General features: G+C 38.1%; 1 protein-coding gene across 1 annotated transcript in view; it reads left to right on the top strand.

Annotated features, from left to right (window-relative positions):
• Window positions 1–21,700, top strand: part of C5H5orf22 (chromosome 5 C5orf22 homolog) — a 63,220-nt gene extending 41,520 nt beyond the window's left edge. Inside the window, exons 3-9 of the mRNA XM_072152740.1 lie at window positions 7,915–8,064; window positions 11,549–11,972; window positions 12,723–12,785; window positions 13,566–13,687; window positions 16,661–16,727; window positions 16,953–17,092; window positions 21,436–21,700. Coding sequence (XP_072008841.1) covers window positions 7,915–8,064; window positions 11,549–11,972; window positions 12,723–12,785; window positions 13,566–13,687; window positions 16,661–16,727; window positions 16,953–17,092; window positions 21,436–21,568 — 1,099 coding nt within the window. The 3' untranslated portion in view covers window positions 21,569–21,700. The remainder of the gene's footprint in view (window positions 1–7,914; window positions 8,065–11,548; window positions 11,973–12,722; window positions 12,786–13,565; window positions 13,688–16,660; window positions 16,728–16,952; window positions 17,093–21,435) is intronic.
• Window positions 21,701–23,885: the final 2,185 nt, after the last annotated feature.

Genomic DNA, 23,885 nt, shown 5'->3' with positions numbered 1-23,885 from the left:
CTCAAAATCTAAGGTACATTTCCTGGATACAACCATATACATTAGGGACAACAGCATACAAACTACAATTTATCAAAAACCTACAGGTCGTCCAGCGTACCTAAAGTGGAACAGTTTCCATCCAAAACATATCAAGAAATCTATTGTCTACAGCCAAGCTCTGAGATACATCCGCATCTGCTCAGAGAGTGAGGATAGAGAACAACACCTTCTATCACTAAGAAGAACATTCTTACAACAGGGGTATCACCCCCTAGTTATAGATAGACAGATCCACAGAGCTAGAAGGATTCCAAGGAGCAGCCTGCTAGAATACCAACAGAAAGAGGACAAGTGCAGAGTGCCCCTGGTGGTCATGTACAACCCACAAATGAAGATTTTAAAGAAAATTGCAGAAGATCTCCAAGCCATTCTTCATAAGGACAACAGGCTAAAGGACATATTCCCGGACCTACCCCTCCTTGCTTACAAACAGCCACCAAACATGAGGAATCTCCTGGTAAGAAGTGCCCTCTCACCACCAACACAGACGGGCACTTTTCCTTGCCAGAACAAAAGATGCAAGACGTGTGTGCATGTTCTATCATCAAGCACAGTCCACATCCCCAACACACAACAGGAGTATAAAATCCCAGGCACATTCTCCTGTAGATCCTCCAATGTTGTGTACATGATACTGTGCATGAGGTGTCACACAAATAATATATACATTGGGGAGACCCAACAAAAACTTCAGAGGAGGATGAATTCTCACAGACACACCATAAGTGAGGGGATTGACACACCTGTGGGAAAACACTTTTCTGGACCAGGCCACAGCGAGAAGGATTTAAAGGTCCTAATACTGAAAGGTGACTTTAAGGACAGCAGAGAAAGGAAAACCTGGGAGTTCAAACTGATGATGACCTTCCAGTCACTGACACAAGGCCTCAACATTGCACCTGGATTTATGGCTCATTACATGGACTCACTTCAATCCCCACAAGAGACTAACTCCAGACCCCTGCCATCCTAGCCCCCCACCCCCTGCCCATCACCCTTCTCTGTGTAACATAACCTCTAGTTTTATTGCCCCAGCTTATCTTAATTGAGTCTCACCATATGTACTAATTATCTTGTTGTAACATCCCTCAAATATTGTGTTTTTCTCTCAGTGCTTCATTTGTATCCATGCCTGAAGAAGGGGCCTGTGTGCCCTGAAAGCTTGCACCAAATATAATTTTTCTGGTTAGCCAATAAAGGTATCATTCCTTAAGCACTTTTGTAGTTTTTACACAAAAGTATTTACATCAGATTTTTGATTTTTCCTGGCTAACACGGTACGTCAACAATTTTCTCAACATACTATGACAATGGAGGATACCCCAATCTACCGAACACAAATGGACCTTAAGAACCAACTGAAGAAACTGGCACAACTGAACAGCGACATCTTCTTTTTATCCAGATGCAAAAAGGAGAATCTTATCCCCAAAGGCTTGATGATCAAAAATCCAACTCAATATACTTACAACACTCACTTTTCACAGAATCTTTGCTACAGATCATCTGAACGACTACGGAATCACCTTATTGGATTTTTCTACAACAAGAGAAGAAATCTACAAAATGGTATTAATTGTATGATGGACACATTACAAGGAACAGGGTCGAGCCTGGCTATAAACACATTGGAGAACTTTTTCAATAATTTACAAGATCAACTTATTACCAACAAACTAAAAAAACTTAACAGGTTAAGGATGAGAGCAGGTCTCAAAGAACAAGGTAAGAAAAGTCAACATCACAACTTGGATGCATCATCCCCTGTTGTAAACCTCTCTCAGTATAAACCTAGCAAAGTGGAGATAAATGTTTTATCTAAAGGACTGACATTTTGTCCCACAAAACCACTTGACAAGGTACAATTCTGCAGTGATGTAGAAGAATTTTTTCGCAGATTACGACTGAAAGAATTCTTTTTTGACAAAAGTGAGACCGCATTACAGACTGACCCGGGACATGAAACATCAAGAAAGAGGAAAAAGTCTAATTGGACCCCTCAACCCGGATTTAATCAAACCTTGGATTACTACATAGACTGTTTCAGAAAAAAAGTGAAATCGGAATTGTTAGACAGAAATCACAACATCACGGACAACCTAAGCATACAAGAAAGGAAAGCCATGCGGTCATTAAAATCCAACAAAGATATTGTCATCAAACCAGCAGATAAAGGTGGAGCTGTAGTAATTATCAACACTTCAGATTACATTCAGGAAGCTAACAGACAACTTTCTGATGAAAGATACTACACACCATTGAGGGAAGATCCGACTGTACAATATACAAGAGAACTTACTGAGATCATTAATGGCTTTGACCCAATAGCTGACTCTCTACTGGATTTAATACCAAACACTCCCAGAATAGGTACATTCTACATGCTCCCAAAAATACATAAAGATGGAAATCCAGGGAGACCAATCATTTCTGGTGTTGGAACCCTAACTGAAGGTATCTCTGGCTGGGTGGAGAACATTTTAAAACCTTTAGTGAAGGAGACGCCTAGCTATGTCCAAGACACCACCGACATCCTCCGTAAACTTTCCAACCTGGGTCCTCTACCAGATGGCACAATATTGGCAACTATGGATGTTGCATCCCTCTATTCCAACATCCCACATGAAGATGGTATAGCTGCTTGTAAATACTTTCTACAGAAGAACAACATGGCCACAGAACCTGCCCTACAGCTCATCAGGTTTGTACTGCATCACAATTATTTCTCCTTTGGTGAGGACATTTACTTGCAGTGTATGGGAAGTGCCATGGGAAGCAGAATGTCACCACAGTATGCCAACCTGTTCATGGCAAAACTAGAGGAGGAGTTTCTTACAACCTGCGCCACTCAACCTCTAGCATACTTCCGCTATATTGATGACCTGCTTGTTATCTGGTCAGGATCTGAGGATGAACTGTTGTCTTTCCACAGAAGTTATAACAAATTTCATCCTACCATAAAACTCTCCCTGGACTACTCAAAATCTAAGGTACATTTCCTGGATACAACCATATACATTAGGGACAACAGCATACAAACTACAATTTATCAAAAACCTACAGGTCGTCCAGCGTACCTAAAGTGGAACAGTTTCCATCCAAAACATATCAAGAAATCTATTGTCTACAGCCAAGCTCTGAGATACATCCGCATCTGCTCAGAGAGTGAGGATAGAGAACAACACCTTCTATCACTAAGAAGAACATTCTTACAACAGGGGTATCACCCCCTAGTTATAGATAGACAGATCCACAGAGCTAGAAGGATTCCAAGGAGCAGCCTGCTAGAATACCAACAGAAAGAGGACAAGTGCAGAGTGCCCCTGGTGGTCATGTACAACCCACAAATGAAGATTTTAAAGAAAATTGCAGAAGATCTCCAAGCCATTCTTCATAAGGACAACAGGCTAAAGGACATATTCCCGGACCTACCCCTCCTTGCTTACAAACAGCCACCAAACATGAGGAATCTCCTGGTAAGAAGTGCCCTCTCACCACCAACACAGACGGGCACTTTTCCTTGCCAGAACAAAAGATGCAAGACGTGTGTGCATGTTCTATCATCAAGCACAGTCCACATCCCCAACACACAACAGGAGTATAAAATCCCAGGCACATTCTCCTGTAGATCCTCCAATGTTGTGTACATGATACTGTGCATGAGGTGTCACACAAATAATATATACATTGGGGAGACCCAACAAAAACTTCAGAGGAGGATGAATTCTCACAGACACACCATAAGTGAGGGGATTGACACACCTGTGGGAAAACACTTTTCTGGACCAGGCCACAGCGAGAAGGATTTAAAGGTCCTAATACTGAAAGGTGACTTTAAGGACAGCAGAGAAAGGAAAACCTGGGAGTTCAAACTGATGATGACCTTCCAGTCACTGACACAAGGCCTCAACATTGCACCTGGATTTATGGCTCATTACATGGACTCACTTCAATCCCCACAAGAGACTAACTCCAGACCCCTGCCATCCTAGCCCCCCACCCCCTGCCCATCACCCTTCTCTGTGTAACATAACCTCTAGTTTTATTGCCCCAGCTTATCTTAATTGAGTCTCACCATATGTACTAATTATCTTGTTGTAACATCCCTCAAATATTGTGTTTTTCTCTCAGTGCTTCATTTGTATCCATGCCTGAAGAAGGGGCCTGTGTGCCCTGAAAGCTTGCACCAAATATAATTTTTCTGGTTAGCCAATAAAGGTATCATTCCTTAAGCACTTTTGTAGTTTTTACACAAAAGTATTTACATCAGATTTTTGATTTTTCCTGGCTAACACGGTACGTCAACAATTTTCTCAACATAGTATGAAACCCTGAGAGATTAAATCTAATAGTAAAACAAATAAAAATGATTTCAGTGGAACCAAGTTCTATTTTGCTGTGTTAAACGATGACAGCATGGGTGAAATACGTCTGGCACCAGAAAATCTAGGTTTAAACAGTTTTTCAGTCACTACCGTATATACTCGTGTATAAGCCGAGTTTTTCAGCACAAAAAATGTGCTGAAAAACCTCATCTCGGCTTATACACGAGTCAATAATAATAAAAAAAAAAATTAATACGCACCCTCCGGCTCCCGGTCCTCGGCGGCGGCTCCCGGTCCTCGGCAGCAGCTCCCGATCCTCTGCGGTGGCTTCTCTCTTCTATCTTCACGTGCCGGCAATCGCGTCTATGCGACTTGCCCGTGGGCGCACAATATGACGTTGCGGTGTCGCATCGCACTGTGCGCCCGCCGGCAAGTCGTAGGGACGCGACTGCCGGCACGTGAAGATAGAGGAGAGAAGCCGCCAGGAGCCCGCGCCGAGGACCGAGAGCCGCCACTAAGCATCAAAGGTGAGTATCGTCGGAGGGTGAGTATTAAGTTTATTTTGTTATTATTCGCTAGGCATACTGAGGGCAGGCTGTATACTTTTTGAGGGCAGGCTGTATACTTTTTGAGGGCAGGCTGTATACTTTTTGAGGGCAGGCTGTATACTTTTTGAGGGTAGGCTGTATACTTTTTGAGGGTAGGCTGTATACTTTTTGAGGGTAGGCTGTATACTTTTTGAGGGCAGGCTGTATACTTTTTGGGGGCAGGCTGTATACTTTTTGGGGGCAGGCTGTATTCTTTTTGGGGGCAGGCTGTATACTTTTTGGGGGCAGGCTGTATACTTTTTGGGGGCAGGCTGTATACTTTTTGGGGGCAGGCTGTATACTTTTTGGGGGCAGGCTGTATACTTCATGGGGGCAGGCTGATTGTATACTACTTGGGACAGGCTGTATACTACAGGGGCTGGCTGGTTGTATACTACAAGGGGCTAGCTGGCTGTATACTACACCCTCGGCTTATACTCGAGTCAATAGATTTTCCCATTTTTTTGTGGTAAAATTAGGGGTCTCGGCTTATACTCGGGTCGGCTTATACTCGAGTATATACGGTATTACTAATTTCCCATGAACCACTTGCAGTGCTTTCCTTTGTGACCCATTGGTCCATTAATTCTCTTTTAAAGGACATCTACCACCAGATTTATAGGTAGTAGACGGTCACCAATGTAATGCTCGTTATTGTAGGGGTTAACTGGAAGCGTTTTTCTTCTTATCTTCTTGAAGGTCCATTTTGCCGCAAAAACAACTTTTATATAAATATGCTAATGAGCCAAAAGCACTCAGGCCTTTTCAGCCAAGCGCCTCCTGTATCCGTCTGCTAGTATATTATGTACGCCTTTCATAAAAATTCATGCTTTTAACCTCCTGCAAGATTCAGACAGTCGGAAACTACATTTAACATTGTAAAAACTATAAAACTTGTAGATTCACACTGAAGGCATCAAAACTATGAATTAACACATGTGGAATTATATACTTAACAAAAATGTGTGAAACAACATTGACATATGTCTTACGTTCTAGGTTCTTCAAAGTAGCCACCTTTTGCTTTGATTACTGCTTTGCACATTCTTGGCATTCTCTTGATGAGCTTCAAGAGGTAGTCACCTGAAATGGTCTTCCAACAGTCTTGACGGAGTGGAGTGCCAACAAATTCTATGCATCTCTGAGAACTCCAACTCACCCCAAAACCTCCCAATTGGGTTTATTTGTGGTGACTCTGGTGAGGCCAGGTCTTCTGGCGTGCACCCCTTCACAGAAATAACCACTCATACAGCTTTTTACACAGTAAAAATGAAAAATGTATAGCAAATGCTTAGAGATCACTAGCAAAGCTGCCATATACTGCAGTATTGCAGTATCTGGTAAAAGCGATCAGGCACCAAAGGGTTAAAGTGCCCTTGACGGTCTAAAAAAAGAGTAAAAAACTATTAAACCTATAAAAACCTGAAAGTTCAAATGACCCCCCTCCCTTCCCCGGAACTGATAGAAAAATAAAAAGTAGAAATCATAAACATGTTAGGTATCGCTGTGTCGCAAAACGTCCAGCTTATCAAAATATAATAAACCCGCTAAGGGAAAATGGCACCCAAGTGTCCAAAACACTACTTTTTTGCCATTTTGCAGCATTACAAAAATTTTATTTAAAATGATCAAAAGGTTGTACAGTCTTCAAAATAGTTGCAATGAAAACATCATCTCATCTCGCAATAAATGACCCCTCATTAAAAAGTTATTAGTGCCAAAAGATGGCAAAATTATGGCTTACGAGATGCCTATAACAGGGCTGCATACATACACCCAGACATGCACTCTTCTAGGTGCTGTAAAGTTCACCTGGACACACATTGCTTAAGGCTAACTGCTAGCACACAGACACTCACAGGGTAACACAGCTTAGTGGTAATTCACCTCTCCAAAAGCATGGGATGTTTATAGCGACAAGGAGCAAACTTATTAAATGAATTTTATATGCAAAAGGCACAATGCTTATAGGTTACAAAGATGATTAAATAAACAGACATGCATAATAGTAAAAATAAAAAGGGATAAAATAAAGAAAAGCAGATGTCTGGCAAAGAGGAGGACCAATGAAATGCTAGACAGCTCTGCAGATTTTGGTTTCATCTCCTTGAAACTGAGGTGTAGTCAGTGTTGATATTTTTTGAATAACCACCTAATCCGTTCCCTTTTCATCGTAGAGGGGCATGACTACACCTGGATCAAGGTGGGATGTTTGGAACATATTTCCTAATTATGTCATATCTTCTTCTCAAGATCTCCTGGGTAGAAAATATTCCCAGCACATGGAGTTGCAGCGTCTACATCTTTTTAAACTTTTTATTTATTCATGGCACAGAGAACACATAGGGGGCTACAGCAAGCATTTAGCGTCTAGATGCTAATTATGTTATCTTATAAGACACAGGTGATTGACAACATATAATTGATTACACCGGCATTGAGTCATTCCGAATTTGAAAGTATTGAACAATTACTGAGGTTTCCATGCATCGTGCAACCCTACCAGGGACTGTGTGTTAAGATTTAAGTCATGGGTATCTATCAAATTTCTCCTCTGTCAGCTGTTGGTCTGAGTACCAGACAGATACCTGATTTACAGAAACTGCTGTAAAAAATTAAAGCCATGAGATAAAGCACACACATTTTATCTAATAAAATGACTAGATTACTATATTATCTGCACTATTGTTTATTTATACTTTTTAAAGACAAAAGTAATTTGTGCCATTTTCTTTTAACATTAGAAGGCGATTAAAGGTCTACCACAGTTCCTAATAAAAAAGTCAATTCTCCTCGGCTCTTGTTGCTCTATAACCTGCTGCCAAGAAATGGTTAAAGTATTATTTTAATACAGTACATGTAGAAATAGATAATGGCAGTTACTGTGTAAGAATACAGTAGTACATGTGCAGCTACACAATTAAATCATGCCTCCTAATTCGCTATTCATTTTTCTGCAGTGAGTTGAGCATTGAAAACTGGATCATGCCTGTAGTATATGCTGGACACTTTTCACAAGTTGTATGGCTCCATCCCTCATGGGCCCAGCAGATCAAAGAAGGCAAACATTTGTTTCTGGTCGGAAAGGACAAGTCTACCACTACAATAAGGTATTAATCAAGGTTTGATTCAAGTCAGGCAGGCAGTTTCAACTCTGACTGCATGCTGTGATGACTGACCATGTTCTCCCGATCCATTAGCTTCCAGGTAGACGATAGTTGGATAAATCTTAGTTTTATCAATATGTTTTCAGACATACAAGCCCTGAAATAAAAGAAATTTCTTTTGAACTACTAGGAAATGTGTTTATTTTCCCCCTTACGTCACTACCATGCCAATTAAGCATGGAGGGATCTGAAAGATGTGTGCCTAGCTATAGCCTGTGCCCATTTGGGCAAGAGTCTCTTGATGTATCGGTAGGGGGTGAACCGCATATGCATGATACACCAGCACATGATAAATTCCCCTCTGTCTGTATACACAGTATGGGAGTGGTAAATCCATGAATTTCTTTATCAATGAGTTTGTGCAATAACATTGGGTTACTGTTAAAAGCATGATCAGTTCTTAAATTACCCCACATGTATAAATAGCATTGTGGTGGGGGGCATTTAATAAGCCTACAGGCAGAAATTAAGTATTTTAGAAAATTTCTGGCTCATCTTATTCTAATGGGAATTTCTGTGCACTAGGGGTTGTAGACTCTCCTGTTGATGCACCTGTTTTTCTTCTTTCTTCAACTTTGTGTTCTTGTTTAAAGGGGCTTGCTGGAAGCTGTTTGTGCTTTGGCAGAAAATGCATGCATAGTGAACAGAGAGGGAGGGTTTCTGATCGAGGATTCAGGAGAGAAGCTGTTGGATTAGCATATTTTGTCCAACAGTAATCCAATGTTTGTTAAATCATCTCAGACCACCTTCTGACTTTAGACAACACAGCAGTTTTCCACTGCTCCTGTGCTAGGGTTTATTACCGCTTCTTCCTTCTCCACTCACTGCATCACAAAGTGATGCATAAAGGAGGCGAGCCGGCACTGCCGCCTTCTCCTTAGACTTAGACCCAGTATAGTTCTGACCACCATCAGCAGTCACAGGAGGCTCTCATGGATGCCCCAATTACAGGGGAATACTAGTTTAACACCTTGCAGACACAGGGCTTTTCCGCTCATTTCTGGCTCTCCACCTTCAAAAATCCATAACTTTTTCATTTTTACATGTCCAGAGCTGTGTGAGGGCTTATTTTGTGCATAACAAATTTTACTTTCCCGTGTACTGGGAAGCTGGAAAAAAATTCCAAATGTGGAAAAATATTAAAAAAAAGGTTTGTGCGTCATGTTCTTGTGGGCACAGTTTTTACGACTTTCACTCAACGCTCCAAATAACAACTCTACTTTATTCTTTGGTTTGGTACGATCACGGTGATACCAAATATATACAGGTTTTATTGTGTTTTAAAACATTTTCAAAAATTAAATGAATGTGTACAAAAAAGAAAAAAAAATTGCCATCTTCTGACGCTAATAACTTTTTCATACTTCTGTCTACGGAGCTGCGTGATGTGTAATTTTTTTGCGAAATTAGCCAACGTTTTCATTGCTGACATTTCGAGACCCCCTTGGGTACATTAAACCTTGATGGTCAGATCGTTCCTACCATATACTGCAATACAACTGTATTGTAGTATATGGCATTTTTGCTTATGATTCATTACAATGGGCCACTGGCTCATTGTAATGAATCTGCAGTAACCAGATATACATACTATATATCAGAACTACAGAAATAGATAATTCATTAATAATGTTCATTTTGAGTTTACAGGCAGTCCCCGGGTTACGTACAAGATAGGGTCTGTAGGTTTGTTCTTAAGTTGAATTTGTATGTAAGTTGGAACTGTATATTTTATCATTTTAATCCCAGGCAGAACTTTTTTGGTCTCTGTGACAATTGGATTTTAAAAATGTTGGGTTGTCATAAGAATCAATATTAACAATAAATCTTTATTACAGACGCCTGTGATAACTGTTACAGCTGATCATTGTAGCCTAGGACTAGAGTACAATAAATTACCAATATCCAGAGGTCCATTTGTAACTAGGGGTCGTATGTAAGTCGAGTGTTCTTAAGTAGGGGACCGCCTGTATTTGAAAATTAAAAAAAAAATACTATAAATTTCTCACATTTAACCTCAAATAAAACTAAAAAAGGAAAAAACTAATCTTTACATTTTAACTAGCTCGGTGTCCCAGAAATAAGTCACAAAATTTTTTTTAAGGTAGCATGCAAAAAAACAAAAGTTATGGCCCTTAAACTGCCATGCATGAAAACTCTCTAAAAATGCTCCGGACTAGAGTATTTTCAGGCCGCATCACTAAGGGGTTAAGACCTTTGACACTCACTATTAACATGCTCTACTCGGTCCCCTAATTTGGATGCACATCGTTGATGTTATTGCTATAGACTAAATACCGTACTTATAAAAACATTCCATTATTGATGTTTTAATAAGGTCTAACGCATACAAGTGCTTTGGTTGGGAGTTAGTCGCACAAGCTGCGGCTAACTTGTGGCCCCACAGAAAATAGGGAAGGTCCTTTTCCTTCCTGTCTTTGTGGACCCTGGTACTCCCTTTCTATGGACACCGGCAGGTTGAGCAAAATGCATGCGTTCATGTACAAGATACAGCTTCTGTCTAGCGCTGATTTTTAGTTTTGGTTGGTATTGAAAGCTGCTTTTCAACTTTACACATCTTTTTGGCACTCCAGAGCTCTTTTTAGTACTATATACAGGCAGTCCCCTAATTAAGGATACCCGACTTACAGATGACCCCCTAGTTAAAGACGAACCCCTTTGCCCACTGAGACCTTTGGTAAAGCTCTCTGGAAGCTCTACTATAGTCGAAGACTGTAATGAACAGCTGTAATGTGTCTGTAATGAAGCTTTATTGATAATCCTTGGTCCAAATACAGAAAAAAAAACTCCAATTGTCACTGGGGCAAAACATTTTTTGTCTGGATATACAATTTTAAAATATACACTTTCGACTTGCATACAAATTCAACTTAAGTACAAACCTATGGAGCCTATATTGTATGTTTCCAGGGCACTGCCTGTACTGCAGTTAATGGTCCACTCATAAGTAATTTAAGATTATTTTACAATACTTGAAGATTGAGCTTACTTAGAACCTAAATGAGTTCTTAGAAATACATATAAGAAGATGCATGCTGTAACTAGCAACTTGTACAGGTTAAGTAATGAACTGTATTTAAAAAAAAAAAATGTTCTTTCATTATTAACAGATTAAGTTAAAGTTATAACACCGGCTAAAAAAGCTTATGATCTACCAGGTTAGAAAGTATTCTGAAATCATATTTGTCTAAAAGTAGGATAAAGAAAAAACAACAGTTCTAGTATAAAATAAAAACCTGCAAAGTCCCTCAAAATCTTGAGGATGACTTGCATTATTGTTGCCAGATTATTCTTCTCATGTTATTGGTGTGAACTTAATCCTTACTGTTGTACATTGACCTCTATTCATGAGATGTAAAGAGTAGAATTCCAAACTGCAAAAATATTTTCAATCTCATTAATTCAGGGTCACAAGCACAGATGATTACTTTCTAAGTGATGGTCTTTATGTTCCCGAGGAACAGCTTGAAAACCCCAAGCCTCTTCATTTGGATGTCATCTTGGTGAAAGAACCAGGCTGTGAAGATACAGACAAAGGTGAATCGACTGCTAAAAAGCTGAAGCTCGCGGAAAATGAAGTAGCAGGTGGTCCTGCCTCTGCTTCTCAATGTGCGTCTTCACAGGGTGTTGCCTTTCCTGTGTGTGAGGGAGTAGAAGAGAATCTGCGAAAAGGCTCTTCACCTTGCGCCAGCATGGAAACAAATAGTGATCTGAATGCCAAGCTTGCTAGAAAAGTTATAGAAATCTTGGAAAAAGGGGACGCTTACGTCTTAGATATAGACTTAGATTTCTTTTCTGTGAAGAATCCATTCAAAGAAATGTACACACAGGTATGAAGTAGAAAATTGTTTTAGTACTTTCAAGTTGTCTATTGATCTCTACCTAAGATAACCATTTCTTGTCTTCTCCATTCCAGTTATGTTAAAGTGCGTTCAGTTGACCGTAATACATTTGTATCATATGTTTTTTTTATCACTATGTTGTTGGGAGTTCAGGTCATAAGCCACATGGTAAGGATGGGATTTATAGTTATTAAAAAGTATGTTGCTAAATGGTCCAGCTATAAATAACATATGACCAGAACTAGCACCATCACCATCTTTTAAGTACAACCGTGAAGAATAAAAAAAAACTTTGTGTCTGTAACCATGGGAATCCGCTGATTGGACATATTGTCTGAGAAGATTGTCATAACATGTCGCTCTTCTGCTTCAGCATCTCCTCTCTTTGACAGAGGAGAGGATTACAATGGTCAGATACTGGGACTGATATCTAAGCAACCTAAGGCTAAAAACAAATGTTCATCACTACATGGGCGAGGTGGTGAAAGATCCCCTTTAAACCTTCCAATAACCTTGTAAGTGCTAGTAATTATGCCATATATAATGTGGAAGAGCCCTCATTATAGAGAGTACATTATTATCAGTCAGTTTTAGTAACATTTTCTGAAAGAGACATTCACACAAACATAAGACAGATCTGGACTTTACTGCTTCAAAAGCCATTTTTTTTCTTTTGCACCTAAAGTGTTGTGTTGTACATCACTGGGTATTTATTTCATCTACTGCTTTTGTTTTCAGGAGGAATATAAAATCTTACAGGAATTGTACAGCTTTAAGAAACCAGGGCCAAATTGCTTAGAGGTGAGATAAAATATACCTCCATTGTAGCCTTCCAATCTAGTCCATCATCCTCCAAGCCAAATTGTGAACCTTGAAATAAAATACTTGACTTTGCCTTCTTGCTCCCAACACATCTATTAAAATGTAAAACTTTATTAAAATTAAAACTGTAAAACTTGTAGAAATGATGAGTGAGTATTGTTACTATAGTTTTCCTGTTTTGGAAGAAGATGTGCCACGTTTTTTCAAATTTGATGCCTTTTACTCCAGAACTTTGTTAATTGAGACTGGAAACGGCAGTTTTATTAAATTCCCCCTATTGTGTGAGAAAAGTCTATGTGCAGCTGCCTACATTTAATAATCTGTAGAGTATTTGTTCCGATCTATAAAGGCGTTTGACATGACTTCTTGTAACATAACATACAATAGTTCTTCAGTTTAGATTATTGGGCATTTCACTTTCGAAACCCTTGGTGATAAGCTTTTTTAAAGGGGCTTGTAGCACTGTGGTGAACATTCCTACTACTTGCTTTTTTGTGAACTTCTACACCATCACATTACTAGTAGCTGTGTTGGGTATTGTAATTTTATAGCTGTCACTTGAACAGTTGTGGCATCCAGATCCAGAGCATCCACTATTAACTGTATGCTGGTCTGTTGAATGGCCTGTTGGCCCTTCCAGTAGCTGATCGGCTGAGACACTAATACTTTGACCTGTTGTAAATTGGGGAAGCTCAATAAAACTTCTTACAAACGATGAAATTATAGCCTCTTTGAAATCAATTTGTTTTTTACCCACAGGATGCCTTAGTTGACTGTGTAGAGAACCGCATACGTCAGCTTGAAGATCTGGAAGCTGCATTTGCAGATTTCTGTGAGGATGATAGTGAAGAGACTGTGCAAAGATGGTCTTCCAATCCTGGGTCAGTTGTTAATGGACACCCAAAATGTATTGTGATCTAAATTGTTAACTAATGAAATAATAATGATCTTTATTTATATAGCACTATCAAGTTCAGTAGCGCTTTGCACTCTGTAATATTTTATTTGTATATGTCCCCTATGATTTGCAAACAGTCATATGGAACAGTAGGAGTGAGGGCCCTGCTCACATTCTATGAGGATAAAGGGGTTGACACAAGAGGTAAAAGAGATTGTATGACGGTCCAGACATACTTTATAAGGGAACAATATTAAATAATTTTAATAAATAAAAATTCTGCAGCTTGAACCAGCCATCAGCCACCATCTAATTTACAGGGTCCAAGGTGAATGGGACTGCATAGAATCCTCGAACTTGGTCTATATCTGGTGTTTGCCGTATAACAGATGGGAGGAGGACACAGGATGGATTAGTAAAAGGAGAGTTGACATTTCATGCACTTAGCAATAGTGTGAAAGGCTTGCTTAAAGAGATGGGTTTTAAGAGCAGGTTTGAAACTTTTGAGCTTGGGTATTAGTCTCATAGTCCGGGGAAGGGCATTCCTGAGAATTACTGCAGCTTGGGATAAGTCTTGAAGAGGTTCGACTTCAGGTAGAGATGAATCTAATATCACTGGCAGATCGAAGAGCACGGGTTGAGCGATAGACTTAGATGAGAGAAGTGGGATAGGAAGGTGCAGCATTATTTTGAGCTTTGTGGATGAGGGTTATTATTTTAAAGTGAATAAGGAAGCAGACAGGCAGGCAAGGCAGTGATTGGCACAAACTGTAGGCATCCTTGTAGCGTTTGGTCTGAAAGATCAGCCTGGATGCTGCATTTAGAATAGATTGTAGAGGATAGAGTTCAGTGAGTGGAAGCCTAATTAGTAGTCTAGTCAATATTGAATCAGCGCAACAATTAGCATTTTAAAAGTTTCAATTGTCAGAAATGGTCTGGAGATGTTTCTGAGATGCATGCAGCAAGAGCTAGCAAGAGATTGTATATATGGTGAAAAGGAGAGGTCAGAGTCCAGCACAACCCCAACACAGCAGGCCTGCTGCCTTGATGCTATAGTGATTCCACAGACCGAAATGGAAAAGACAAGAAAGACAAAAAGTTCAGTCTTAGAAAGATTAAGTTTCAAGAAGAGAGAGAGCATGATGTTTGAGACAACAGAGACTTTCACTAGTGTTCTGGATTAATGCAGGGGTGATGAAATAGTAAATATTCTCTATGGCATTTTCAAAGTCAAAATTTTACTTAAGACACAATAAATGGATATAAATATTTGTTCTGTAGTGCTTTATAAATCATGAGGTACGTTTACAAAGTGATAACTTGATCAAATAAGCTTAAACAATATGAGGAGGAAGAGGGGACGCAGGAAGTGACACGGCTTGTTCAATGGCCCTGCCATTCTTCTTTTTTCTTTTTCTTTTTTTTTTAATTCACAATAATTTTTTATTAGTTTGAAACAAGAAAACAGGTCATCATAAAGGCAATGGGGTAACACCAGAAATGGGCTGAGTCTTATCTAGGGTAATGACACTGCCCAAAGAGACAGCAGCATCAATATACCAGGTTGCGGGTGAAATCTGTAATGCCCCAAGACCATACGTAGTAGTAATCGTATCACCGTGCATGTATAATACACATTAGTTACACATAGTTACATGTTAATAATAAACATCACAGAAAGATTTGAGTCTTACTTCACTGTAATTTGGATCTCAATCTTTGAAAATATTACCATTTCAGTATATCAGTTTTTATCTACAGGCATTCCCTGAGTTACGTACAAGGTTCTGTAAGTTTGTTCTTAAAAGAGTTTGCCACGTTACCCCTTTATGAGTATGTAGGTGTGGGGGGCAGAATATTAGATAATTTACCAAATATACATCCATTAAAAGTTTTGCTCTGCATTACCTAATATCCTGCCCCCCACACTTACACACATTACAAAAAAACATGATGTAATATGGTCAATACCTTTAAGATGAATTTGCAAGTTGGAACACATATATTTATAAAGTGTAACTCCAGACAAAGTATTTTTGGTCCCTGTGAAAATGCGATTAAGATAATTTTGGGTTGAAAAGGAAACAAGCATTAACAATAAAGCTTTGTTGCAGACAAATTACAGTGTATCACTGTAGCCTGGGGCTAAAGTTCAATAAATTACTGCCATCCAGAGAGGTCATCTGTAAGTCGGGGACTGCCTACTGAGCCTGCTCTCTGGGGGTTTTTTTCCCAATACTTTGAAGACCTCTTTTAAAAATGTGAGCTAAGATTACTTTATACTGCTTGTTTGAGCCGCTGACAGACTGATCAAGGAAAGAATACTGGCAGATTTCTACTCTCAAGCCTGAATACTTGTATATGTACATCTGTGCTATACATAATACAGGATGCATCTCAGTACAACTTTGCATGGTGTTACACAAAAATGTGTCTTGCATTCTTTCATTGCAGTGCCTTAAGTGTGCCAGTAGATGTAGTTGTTGGACTATAGCAGCTACTGTCTGTACAGTCCAAGGATCTAGGTACATACAAGCTAGCGATTTAATCACAATTTCTGATCAGTCCAGTGGTTTTGTAGTTTTGTTTTATGCTAGTCTTTAAACCGTCAACAGGCATTAGCTTCATCATCAAATCACCCCTTCAACAAGACAACTGAAATGATGTTATTATTATGTGAATGTCAGTGAAAGCAAGTTTTTAGGGGCTCAGGTGCCCTTTGTGTCAGAGAAATGCATTTAGCTTAGTAGAGACTTGTAAGGGTCATGTACCATTCTGTTCCACATTACTTTATAATTCATCAGTCACAGTCCAGTGTAGAACTGGTAAGGTGTCTGATTGTTTAATGAAGGAGATACCCTGCCATTTAGAAAACAAAACTTTTTTTTTAAAATAAAATTCTTTTATAAGATGAAGCCTTTTGTTTTAAATCTCTTGTGCATTGATTACTTTTCAGAATGAGTGGCCTGGTCCAGCTAGTGAATAGCTTGAAATGTCGAATAGAAGCACCAGACTATGAAATGGTAAAGAGATTTTTAAAATGTATTCTAATTTATTAATACAAAGTTCACAGAATGATCACCCAATGATAATGGATTGCTGCTATATTTATTACACTTTCACTTACCTAGTTTTAGGACTAGATCCTCATCATAATTCTGGCATGACAGGAGAAGAATACCACAGTAAATGTATAAAAGAGCTAACTTGTTCACAGTCTAATTCTTATTTTCCTACTTTTTCTGTAGATTCACCAGGCTGGTCTCACATGTGATTATGCAGAGCTTCCTCATCATGTCAGCTCAGAGATGGAAATTGAAGGTTTAATCCAATCTATGAAATGTTTATTGAAAAACCTTCCAAAGCCAACGCTTGTCACCCTAGCCAGGTAACTAGAATTAAGGAATAAAGGAGCAGTATATTGACCACGCCATATGCCATTTGTTTGAAGCTATTACTGGGCTCCCATAGAGCTTGCTAAATCGATCCCTGTCCCCAATGGGACTCACAATCTAATCAACCTACCTGTAACCCATAATATATGACAGTGCTATTCTAGTTTACTTCTGTAAGGTGATTGCTCCATATGAAAGTAAACCTTGTTTTTTCACAGTGATTATTTAATTGTTAGATTTCTTTTAACAATTATGATCAAAGTATGAATAAACCAGGGACACTTACTCATAGATCCAGGTACTGTGACTGTGGTAATCTTCTTATATTTGTCATCTATGAAAATAATGCGTGTTGGGTTTCTCAGGAGGTCTACTGAGATGGCCCTCAAAAAATTTTCAGATTAGTCACTGATGCCGAGGACTCGAATATGCAAAGCAAAAGATCCTAATACACATTTTGTTGTAAATAAACAAGCACTATCACATCTTTAAATCAGGAGTTGTACTTTTATTTGTCATTTATGGCCTACTTCATTCTAAAAACTTTTAACCCCTTCCAGACACTTGACGCAATAGTACTGTATGGCGGGAGGTGCGTTTCCGCATCATGCAGTACTATTACGTCATGCTTCTGGCACCGGTTCCATCTACACATAACAAAGTGTAATACAACTGTATTACACTGTGTTATAAGAATAAGTGCTTGAACAAGCGATCAGTGCATGGCTTGTTCAAGCCAACCTGTAAAGTAAGTAAAAAAAAAAAAAAAATTTAAAACGCTTAATAAAAACACTTTTTAATAAAAACAATTAAATAAAGTTAAAGTCCCCTAAACACATCTAATAAAGTAAAAAAAAAAAAACAATAAATCCACAAAAAATCCCACATCTTTGGTATTGCCATGTCCGTAACAATCTGTATAATAACACTGTAAAAACAAAACCTGAGAAATGTTCTAAAAAGTGATTTAAAAAAGTTTTGTGCGCCAAATGGTACCACTGAAGAGACAACTCAACACGTAAAAATTAGGACCTAAACCGGCTTTGTCAACCAAAAAATATTAAAGTTATGTCTCCGAAAAGATGGCAATAGGAAAATAAATGAGATTTTCTGTATATTTAGTTATTTTTCAGTAAAATTGTAAATATATATTTAAAAAAAACTATATAAATGAGGCATTGCTGCAGTGATCTATAGAATAAAGATAATGTTATTTGTATGGTACAGTGAACGGCTCCAGAAAAAGAGGGAAATCAGAATTTACGATTTTATTTTCCTCCATACATTCAAGAGTAAATAAAATCATGAGCAATGACCAACTAAAATGAAGTATTTGTAAAGTGCATCTCATGTCGCAGAAAATAAGCCCTTTATGTTCAAATTGCCAGAAAAATAAAGATATTGTAGCCATTAAAAAGTGACAATGCATATCTGCTGTGAAAGGTGTAGTTTCCCTTCAGTGCCCTGGCGTGTGCCCATACAGCAGGTGGGGTCTTACCACTGCATATGGGGTATTGTTACACTTGGGGGAGTCTGGGGATCAAACTTTGTTGAGTGTTTTGGTATTTTATCCACTTAAAATGTGTACATTTTATGAAAAACAAATTTATTTAGCCAAAAAAAAATAAAAATTTCAAAATTGCATACAATTTAGTTTTATCCACTATAAAACAATTAACGGGTTAACAAACTTCATGAAAGTTATTTTACATATGTTACGGCATGTAATTTCTATAATGGGTAATTTATGGATTTTATTTAGGCCTCTTAAAGTGACTTGATAACTGAGCAGATCCCTCGACAGCATGATTTTGTGTTTTTTATGAAAATGTGAAAAATCACACCTAACGTTCAAAGCCCCATAACATCTTACAACGATGAGAGGATGCATAAAAAAATCCATGTCAGCATAAACCAGGCATTGGGTTACAGCTTTTTTTGCTGTTATGACTGTGTGGAAAAAGTAGAACATTTTGAGTTTCGAAAATCAAGAATTTTTTCATATTTTTTTTCACCAAATATCTATCTGTGTTTTTCAAAAATAAACGTAAAACATACCACAACAATATTTCAACTATCATGAAGTGTCATGAGAAAACTGTTTAAAAATCATTTGGATATGTTAAAGCATTCCGAAGTTTAAACATTTATAGTGACACAGGGCAGATTTGGAAAAAATGGGCTGTGTCAGGAAGGTGAAAAGTGGCTTTGGCGTTAAGGAGTTAATATTATGCTAATGAGTCTGAAAGGCTCCTTTGTTGTTTCCAGCACCCTTTCCTGCTGCAGCTTCACAGGCTTTTTCACTTTCTCATCTTCCCCCTCTGCACCCTGAAGCCACATTCACATGGGGCATTTCTGCTGCACCTTAGAACACATTAGAATTGCATCAAGGAAAACCACATCCTATAAAAGCATATATATTTTCCCCATGCAATCGCGATGCATTCAAAGCGCATTGACAGTGCGAGGAAGGCATCAGAGTTTTTATTCCGTTTTTTCACCTTCAATTTTAATACATTCTTTTTGGATCATTTCTGTTAAGTGACAGTCTCACTTATGTCGTTGGTGGCATTGATCACAGTAAAGATGGCAGGTTTGACCATATGACAGATTAACAGTAAGGTTAGCAGCTGTAATCTGCTGTATAATACAGCAGACACCTGCAGTGTATGGAAAGGGATTGTAACTTTGTAGTGATAATCGCAACGAAGTGATGCAACACCATACCCCATGCTAATGATCAGGTATGAATGTGATGGGGACAGTGTAAAATGTAAATTTTTATTGATGTTGCAACTTATATGAGCCCCCAAACAAGAACAGAAAGTGAGGTACATTTTAGACCACCATAACTTGGACCTTTGTCACCTAGAACCACATATACAGTGTAATCTTAAAGATGGGAATTTTATCTTTAAAACTTGGATTGTGATTATAGTTAATACACGCAAGTATTCAATATAACCTTGCCTACTAATGTGTACCCCAGTGTACACATTGATAATAAGGGAAATGGTTAATTAAAACACTGGGTGGGCTGTCTTGAAAATGGAAAATGTTAGATCTGTTAAGGTGAATGCTTTCTCAGTAAATCAAATCCTAATGATTATTGTTAAAGAAGAGATTAGAAAGAATGATTTATGTTGCTTTTTTAACTACAGGAATATAGAAATACTACTAGGCTGCTAAATAAGAACAGATCCATGGTTCAATTTTTTTTTTGTAAACGACACCAGCAAGTGAAACTGCCTCTGTTTACTTACTTTATATACTTAAAATTTAACCATCATTCTGAGCAAAAAAACATAATTCTTCTGCAGGTGTCCCTGGGAATCATTCTTCAAAATGTTTTGCCTCTCGGTCCTCATTTAGTTCCTTTTTGGCCCGTAGCAACCAGGGTTTCCAGCTCACAAGAAAACTACAATCAGTAAGAAGGTGTGGGACCTGCCTCCTGTCACCTCATCACAAGCATAGGACAGACATTGGTCAGCAGCATATCTAGCTCATCTCTATCTATCTCATCTCTATCTAGCTTCTACAGTACCTAAGTAAAACCTTAACACAGACTTGGAGATTCACGGGATTGTGATCAATCTGCAGCTTGTGTCTGTGTGGTTTATTTGTTTACATACAAAGCTGAAAAAAATGCTTATGTTGTGCATGCGCTACAACATATCAAAAGTTTTTTTGAAGTGACGGTTACTCTTTAAGTCTGTGGACATCTCTGTGTCACCCTTCCGATCTTCCTGATAAAAATTGCCTCAAATTTACAACAGAGAGTCTCTACAGGTCAGTAATTGGAGGTCAGAAACTCCTATTACAATTACCTATTATACATAGACAGATCTTACAGAAGTGCCTCCTTTACTGTGTATGTATACAATAAGGAATTTACATTTAGAAGATAACAATAATGTATACCTCAGGCAGCAGATATGATTCTTTCATTAAATGGTCATGTGATCCAGTGCTGAGACAATGGGGCAAGATTTATCAAGCTGTCTGAAAGTCAGAATATTTCTAGTTCCCCATGGCAACTAGAAATATTCTGACTTTCAGACAGCTTGATAAATCTGCCCAAATGTGTGATTAACGTTAAACCAGAGAGGCAGATGAACTGTAGTAGTCTTTTTCTAAGCAGGGAAGATTCTGCACAGTGCAATATGCATAAAATAAATGCAGGGTGTGATATGCAGTCAGGTGGAAGAAGCAGGGAGGGTAAGTTATGTTTCCACTGCAATTTTTTTTTAGAAAAGAGCAATTATATAGACTTTACACTGCATAATTCCTCTTGTATCAGCTCATGTTCTAAAATAATTAATTGCATTTTTCGTAGGTCTAGTCTGGATGATTATTGCCCATCTGAACAAGTTGACTACATACAAGAAAAGGTTCTGGATGTGCTTCGCTCACTTTATGGCACATTGGACGTTCATTTAGAATTTTCCCCTGGATCATCCTCTGTATGATATTTGGGTCATCATCTTTTTTTTCACACAGTGGATTGAAGATGGAATGTTACCTTACACCTCAACTGGATCTCAGTGTAAACCTGTGTTATTTTAGTACTAGATAAATTAGTAAAGCATTGCCTACTATCACCTTTTCATGGTTTGTTAGGGTCACAGGTCATGTTTTCAATTCATCATCAGGTAATGCATTTAGCTTCCCCTATAGGTCAGAGGTCTATTGGTAGATTTCATCACATAGTGTTGCTGTGCTATTCAGCCAGCCCAAATATAATGAAATTAATAATATGGTAAAAGGCTGTGTTAGTTTTTGCTGTTTAGTTGTACAGTTGTGTTACAGCATTCTCTGTGCCGATTAGGGCTATTTAGCTAGCCTTATATATATATATGTACAGGTCTGTTTACAATAACCTTTCACAAATTGATGTACATTATGCACTAGAACTAAGCATTCTTTATCAAATATCTAGGGAGAAGAAAAACAAACATTAAAAGTAGATATATGAAGTGGTACTAGGGCTATAAGCTAAAAGGTGTATTCTCATCTAGGCATGCATATTTTATTTAATTCATCTGATCTACATGTGTGTGTGTATTTTTTTAACCTTTATTAATTTATTATTCAAAATAACAATATATAAAATTGTACGTAACATTACATCTTCACATATCCAGAGTTAATACATTAAAAACAAATGGAATACGATAAACGATATAGCAACATGTGATCCTCTTTCTTTTCTCTTATTGCTACTTATATGCTTTATCATCCCTCCGCCATCACAACCCCACAATTAAACCCATCCCTCTCTTCTCTCTCCCACCTTACTCCACGCACCCCCCAGCAATAATCTCTTCTCTATACAAAAGTTATGAGACATCCAAAATATACATTTTTTTCCTAAATTTGTTAATTTTAATGAAACTTTCAGCCAATATACATCAGTTAACCAGCTTTATCCACATCATAACTGTTGGTGCATTTCTTGATGTCCAATGCCTTATTATACAAAATCTGATATACAAAAATAAATTATATCCCAGGATGCAGGTTTTAAAGGACACCTGTCATCAGGTCTCTCACTAGTTCTGTCACCACTACCTGTCGGAGCAGCCCACAAGGATTCCATCCCAGCCTTTATCTAGTGAATTCATACATTTAATCTTTCTAAAATCATCTTTTCTTTATTATGTCACCCCTGTTATGTCTGTGTGTAATCTATAGTAAAGCATTTCTATTGTCTGTGCTTTATCTGCTGACATGCTCTCTCCTCCCATACAAATGTGTGAGACACCAGCTACACATGAATCTGACATGTTCTGCTGTAACATAGCTGCCTGGAGCTGTTGGATATATATAAAGGAGCCATTACACCATTATACCTCACATCATTATACAGGCTGTCAGTCATGTGTACAGGTGAGTCAAATGGACTTAACCCTTAGTGAACTAAACTTAAACTTTACGTAAACAAAATGTTTAAGTTAAAAACAGGAATTCTAAAAACATTTGTACGATGGGATAATCAACTTGTACATGTAGTATTCATGTGAGATTCCATACATTGCTATATAAGATTCAACATGTAATACATGGAACCCGAAAATGTTGTAAACCTAGACATCAGAATGTTAACACTTGAATAAATGTACATCAGAGAATTCATTTCAAATTGCTAAACAAAAAGAAGCCGTATGAATCATTCAATATCCCCAATACCTGATTACATGATATTCTTTTTATTTTCACCAGAAATTTAATAATAATATCATGTATCCTTCAAGAGTGTGTAATATTCTATACTCATTAATCTCACATATATATATCTCCCACTCATTTCCTGGATGTTATTTTCCCCATCAATTACAGGGTATCAATATGTGTGAATCATATCCATTCTTTTGTTGAGTCCATACGGGATCCTGCTACCCAAAGCAAAGATCCAATATGATTCACAATTCAATAATTTTCTTTTAATACTGCCACCTCTCACTGGAGAGGAAACCTTTTCAATCGCCATCCACCTAAAACCCTCCGTTTTTTTGTTGTGGTGTTCACAAAAGTGTCTGGACGCTGCAGAAACATTGACCGCTTCATTGTCAATATCAGACAAATGCCTTCTCATTCGTATTTTCAGCGGTCCTGTCGTATATCCTACATAATGTTTCTGGCAGTGTGTACATTCTATAGCATATATACAGTTATAGGAATTGCAATTCATAAACGTTTTAATTGGGAAACTGTTGTTATTTGAATAGGAGGTAAAAGTATTGCCTGTTTTAATAAAGGCGCACGCTTTACATTGTTTGTGCCCAC

Source organism: Engystomops pustulosus, chromosome 5, assembly GCF_040894005.1.
Source record: "Engystomops pustulosus chromosome 5, aEngPut4.maternal, whole genome shotgun sequence".
NCBI lineage: Eukaryota > Metazoa > Chordata > Amphibia > Anura > Leptodactylidae > Engystomops > Engystomops pustulosus.
Note: the sequence above shows the minus strand (reverse complement) of the source record. Positions and strands in the feature narration are given on the sequence as shown.